The 6,617-nt window shown below is 46.1% G+C and overlaps 1 protein-coding gene across 1 annotated transcript; it reads right to left on the bottom strand.

Annotated features, from left to right (window-relative positions):
* Positions 1 to 2,539: 2,539 nt before the first annotated feature.
* Positions 2,540 to 3,526, bottom strand: PEX2_104250 (uncharacterized protein; the record flags this gene model as incomplete). The annotated part of the gene is made up of 1 exon (XM_016747695.1): positions 2,540 to 3,526. The coding sequence occupies one exon, from the start codon at positions 3,524 to 3,526 to the stop codon at positions 2,540 to 2,542; it is 987 nt and encodes a 328-aa protein (XP_016593181.1).
* Between the last annotated feature and the right edge of the window lie 3,091 nt (positions 3,527 to 6,617).

The raw sequence follows: 6,617 nt of genomic DNA, 5'->3' as shown, positions 1-6,617 counted from the left end.
GATGGAGTATGTATCAAAGACCAATGATGAGGGGATTGATGAGATAGCTAGAGTATTATGTATGAACTAAGCAAAGGGTTAGAGGCTCTCCAGGTTCTGTTTGCATTTATGACAAACAAGGGTCACTCACTGGGAATTAATTATTTATTGAACCTGTGTAGGGACAAAACAAGGGGTATCACTGGAATGAAGGAAAATATGGAAGAAATTTTCATGAAGGAATGATGGAATATAAAAGACCAAGGGACATAGCGCCATTATGATGAGCAGGGGAGAGGGAACCCTAACCCAGCAATGATCCTACAAGGAGAGAGAGCATCAGGGCAAAATTGACTGTGTTACCTAAACGGAGAGCTCTATGGTGATCGGCACTTGACGTCATTCTGTCGTGGCATAGCTTTTTTGGCCACGAACACGGACATCTGCTCCCTCCCAGTCTTGCATTTTAGCCTAGAACAATTTCAAGTATGGAGTACGGAGTACGGAGTACGGAGTATATTTGACTATAATGGATTTGGGCGCAACATACGTTGTGTCATATGTACTTTGTAAGGTCATATTAACCTCCACATACAACATACTTTGTAGGTGCAACGTACCCAGCTCCAGATCCACGTCATCCACTTCATCCACTTCATAATATCCATAAGGCTAGCACTTTTTCCACGCTAAAGTTTCAGCTTCCAATCTAAATCTAGAAATCCCATCAAATCCAAAGTTATACATAGAAAACTCCATTTCACAGATTAAGCCTTCCTCCGCCCTTTTCTGCCGTCTATCTATACATCTGAGATGAGCAGCAAAATATTCAAAACAAAGACATTTAGAAAGACATTCAAAAAGAAAACCAAAAAGATTAACTAAAAAGATATCACAAGGCCGCAAACGCGGCCGACTATTCTTGTCCTGTTTACCCCCAAGATCTACAAAACTTCCAAGGTTGACGAGATCCGGGTCTTGGCACACGCGCTCCATCATCATCCATGGGTCCATGTGGGTCCACGATATCAGACTCTGCTCAACTTGACGTCAACACTTCGGATTTTCAATGTGACATAAGGGAGACGATACTCGATTGGATTCATGTTTCTAGCCTTATGAGTGGTGCGTGCACCATTAATCTTGACTTGCTGAACGCTCAAGGTCCGGGTTACGATTCTACAAGGTCGGTCGAGCTTGATGAAGCTTCAGCCACCTCCATAGAAAGGGGTGTAGCTATATGGGGCTGTGCACCCACTCTTTACTCGATGGAGAATAGTGTCCCCATCAAGTTTCCACATTCCTGAAGTCTTTATCTTGAGTCTGATCGAGTTTGATCGAGTTTGATTAACCGATGTCATTACGGGTGCAACAACAGGGCGTTCACATAAAGACAACGAAAGCCAATGATTCCAAATCATATCTCAGTGGAGGCCTTTTCCTGGAACATGATCGTCGGCCACTATTCTATCGGGACACTAATGGCGCTTGTACGCGACGCCAGAGAAGGGCGGTCTGATCTCTTTTCTCGGCTATTCCATCTCTCCAGCATCTGCAACAACATGTGATGGACTCGAGTCCTTGCATCTGTTTCTTGAAGAGATTGACATTGCTAGAAACTTTCGAGGCAGTGGGATTTTGAAGTATGTGACGCTCACAGAGCAATTCATAACATGTTCTTCATCACATGGCTGTAGGTGGTAATCATCACATTATCATCCGCCAACACCAACACCTGGCTACAAGACATACATTGTTTACACAACACAACCCCCAACTTACTCCAAGGTCCACTACTATATGTGTAAACACCTAGGTCGTCATAATGCACCGAACATACCCAGCCATGTCTACATAATCTCTAGCCCTCCCCTAATACCTCCTACTATCCTCCACAACCCTCCCTTCTAACTCCTCAACCAACGGCCCAATAATCTACCACACTCTGCCCCCTCTCAAAAACCCGTCGACAAGGTAAATCCAACGTCAAGTTCTCCGGATCCCCAACACCAATAACCTCCCGCAACGCCTACTCTAAAGCCAGGTACGCCCAATAGTAGTTGTCTGCTACGTTACGCGCGAGCTCGCTTTCCGCGTGTCGCACGTGCGAGGGGGAGTTCGGGGCTAGGAGGATTGCTTCGAAGGGTCGCTTTTTGCGTAGGTCTTGTGCTTTATTTGATGGTCTAGGACTGCGTGGGGTACGGCGGTGAGTTGGTGTCACGTAAGAAGGATTAGAGGGGTTGGGTTGGGGGTGGTCATTGCGAGGTATGCTTTGGATTGTGGATTTGAGTATAGGTGGGTCGATGGGTCGGAGGGAATATCTGAGTGGGTTCGGTGGGTTTGGAGATCATGGGTCGTTCCATCGTGCTCGATTTGATATCATGATGTTCGCGGCGGTGCCCGACGATGCGAGATGAGGGGCCACCAATTTCCCCTCATTTTAGGTGAGACATTTTATGACTCAATTGGTGAGATGGAGTAAGGTGTATGTCGTGCATTATATACTGAGTAGTTTTTTTATGTACATATTCATCTCAGTCGTTATTTACATGTGGAATCATCAGTCCGAGTTCGAGACCGGAGTCTGGGCATCGGAGATACTCCTTCTTAGCGGGTCAGTAGATGAGCCCTTGGAGGACACTCGCTTGCGATGAGTGTGCGGGCCGTATTCTGGATTATCTGCGAACAGATCGCTATCCGGTTGTGTAGTGCGGGCATGGTGTAAAGAAAGATCCACGAAATCTGACAGGTCCGTCGGGGCGGAGTTGCTGCCACTCACCTCGGTGATGTGTACCAATTTTCCCAGGATCGCATATTCCAGCTTGAGCTTGATGCTGTAGACCATTGCCTTGAGAGTGACATGGATATCAAATAGGCCGGAGTACTGTACTCCGATAATGGCTGCGTCCATCATGATCATGACTACGTTCACGATCAGGAGCTGGACCAGGGTGCCTCGGTAGTGGCCTCTTGGGCGGAGATTCAGTAGTCGCACAGCTTCCCAGGAATAGATGACAGAGAGTATAATTTCTTGTATGGAGAATCCGATCAATTGGATGCGCTCGAAGATGTTGAACCCGTTTGTGAAGAGGAAGAATTTGTTTGAATGGCTGCCGAGTTCGAGGACGGAACCGGGGATGTGTAAAATTATCGCATCGACGATGATCATGGTGAGAGTGGCTCGGAGGACGGTTGGGCTGTGGCAGACAAGATGTAATCGAGACCAGAGGACCAGCGACTGGCCTGTTACCATCCCGACCCAAGCAACTAGCTCCATCGCCACGGGGAACATGTTGTTGTATACGTTGAAGATGATGAGGAGATATCCGAGACCAAAAGGGATGATACTGAAGGAGGCGAGGAGAAGACACCAAAAATAGCACCCGCCATATCGCCTGAAGGTAGTGAAGCACAGAACGATCAACTCCAAGGCATTGTACCAGGCAATGGCGATGAAACAGGCGACTATAGTACGCTCCGAGAATTTTCCATCGTCGGAGCGATCAGCGAGGCTGAAATTGCCGCCGGGGTTGTCGGCAAGCGACATGAGGACATCGTTGTTGGTGGAAGCGGTATCGTTCAATTATAGAGCCCACATAGCACCAGAACAGCTAGGAGAAAAACATGTACAAGCAAAAGGAGCCTCCGGGGGGGGGACCTGGAGGAAGGGGATATATTCTACAGCCGAGGAAGATACGAGGCAAAACGGCAGGAGGTGGCGGAGAAAGTCAAAGATAAACCTTCTGTAGTTGTTATAAATTGATGTCCATTGGCCTACCAGAAGAATAAAATCGGGGCTTTTCGGGGAATCACCGATGGGGCGGGTTCGGGGGATCTTCTGATAGGTGGTTGTGCTTCAATCCTGGGTCTACCTAGGTACGTACCAAAGGTTATTGGATATGCGTTCGTCAGCGGAGAGATAAGCATAGTAATAATTTTGATTTGTATTATTTTAGAGATGACGAGATAGACCCTGAATTTGAAGGAATTGGTTGCCTTTATACGGAGTATCAATTGCTATTTCAGCGTGATAGGTTGGAGATAAGAGACCGCGCTAGACAAGGATTATTTTTGCAACATCCATGTCCAACATATATTAAGGAGGTCCTTGTTATACGAAGTACGTAGTACGGAGTACGGACGTGCAAACTCTACCATGTTGTACATCCCTGCTAATACACTACTCTATATTTGGAAGCTGCTTAATTTTTTTTACATCTTAGTGCGAACTAGTGCTCGAACTGTCAGAACCTTTTATGTTTTTAGGATATTGATTCTAACTAACTACGGAGTATGGTGTACATAAACATGTAGTGCGATCCCTCGTATGTCTACAGCTTATAACAAATCGGATGCTATGTAATTCTGCAAGCAGATATATATTCCACACTATCTCATTGTACAACGAGGAGGGAAGTTGCGAGGCTTTCAAGTTCATCATACCACACCCACGGGTGAAAGAGCACGTGCACAAACTCTACCTCAACACCGTGGATTATGACCATGTGACTGAGAGATGACTGATTGACAAGCATAAAGCAATGTTTGTCGGTATTTTCTTCTGTAATAGCTAGCCAATCTGCGACCCAATAGGATTCCGACTTGGAAGGGGAGATCGACCCACCCGGGAATGGCAAAAAATCTAAGGCCAACATGTGATGAAGAAGATCGGGAGGCACTAAAGGCACTGTATCGGAAGATTGGGTAGCAAATAACCTACGGAACTTTCAGTATGGGCGGCTATATTGTCGAAAATCTGTTACAAAGGAAGGACATCTGGGGATATTGAGGCCCCTTTGCAAAAACATCGTGCAGAATGCCATGGATCCATGGATGAGCTTGTCCTGTGCTGTCATATTTCTCCCAGGTACGGAGTAGATTCTACCGAGATGCTTTGTTGATCTCCTAGCTGTGTAGGGGTTTAAGGAGCATAGAGCTCACGGATTTTGTATCTTTGTACCTTTTTAATGGGCACACCATACAAGAAATACTTATCCAACTCGAGCCAGGGGTGGATTTATTGTCGGGTGTGGCGCACCAACACTACCTAGGCAGGCACATAGCACAATTACCCCTTAACCTTGGAAACCTTCAGCACAATACACAAGGATGAAATCCTTGATAGAAGGCCGCACTTCACGCAGGATTTTCCGTTCCCAAGCCACCTCCCTTGCTCAAGGAGAACGAGAACCCAGACGCCCCAAGCATCGGCCATACCCCTTTGGAGAGCTATGGAGGATGGAACGGGTAATTTCTCATTGATCGAGGGGTGGCTGGCTCGGCAGCTAAATAATCTATTAGAAGAACCTATCAAAGAAGATTTATTCCGATATCAACGATATCGCTGGTTGTATGTCCCGCTTATGAGCGGATTCGTATTGATCTAACATCCCCAACCCGAGAAACTATTAATGCGCTATCGGAAACCTCTGTTAAATCTATCGGAAATGCGGAAACGACTTGTACAACATAGGTGGCCGATCGCCGAGTCGCTCCAATGCTGACTTTTGAAACAGGTGTCAAGTTGCTTAAATGCGTCGAGGGACAGTTTAATAAGGCTTTCCTGGTGACTTTCCTGTTGATTATGGACAACGGTTACGAAATCCTAGCTCGACTACCTAATCTTAATACAGGCCCATTATTCTTCACAACGGCTTCAGAGGTTGCGACTCGGCATTTTGTACGTAGAGACCTTTGTTTCTTCATGGGCGAGCTAATAGAAAACAAAAGTTGCGCGATTAGTGACATTTTCGAGGCACGGGTGCACATACTATGCATCTGACCTTGAACTAAAACAATGCGACTATGAATTGATTGAGACAATACGGGATCATCCTTCAAAATCTGCGGCCGGTGGAAACGACACACTGCCATCGTTCTGATAATACCTTCGGCCAGTTCAACATCTTGGGAGAAGCAGAAAGCCACAATGGAGAAAGTGCCATGTAGACCTTTGAGTCGCGAAGGCCGTCTACTTAGCTGACCATGCTTTAGGGGACTCTATTGCGGGTTACGCGGAGGCTATTGGAAACAACAAGATTCAATGGGCTATTTCTTATGGTAGACCGAGAACGAATTATCACCGGTCTATGGAGTGCCTAGAAACGCCAGACAATTATGTTGCCCTGCTCAATAGTTACATGGCACTCGCTCTATTTTTGGCCCCTACTTCTACTTCTGAGCAACTAAACAGGATATCGCATCTAGATCTACACCTTGACAATATTTTCGTCGACCCAGAAATCTATCATAACACGAGCATTATTGACTAGCAGCAGACTGCTGTATCCCGGGTATTTCTGCAGCGTTCCTATCCGCAGATGCTGGAATTTTCAGCTTCGCCATACCCTGATCAGAAAACACAGGAAAAGATGCTTCTAGAGCATTACTATGATGCTACAAATACAAACGATTCTATTAAAAGGCAACAAACATATCAACGATCCACCTCACAAGCTAAAGACAGACCCCTGGATGCTGGGAACAGGAATATCTATTCTCTCTTTGCAACTCTCTGATCAAAGTTATCGCGCGCTGGATTGATATTACGCACCAGCAAGAGTCAATTTCAGTCGGTTTCGGAGAAAAGGAGCTACTCAGACATGGAGACGGAATAAATCTTTTGGAGAGAATTTCGG

Source organism: Penicillium expansum, assembly GCF_000769745.1.
Source record: "Penicillium expansum strain MD-8 chromosome Unknown contig362, whole genome shotgun sequence".
Lineage (NCBI taxonomy): Eukaryota > Fungi > Ascomycota > Eurotiomycetes > Eurotiales > Aspergillaceae > Penicillium > Penicillium expansum.
This window is presented reverse-complemented; position numbering and strand designations above follow the sequence as displayed.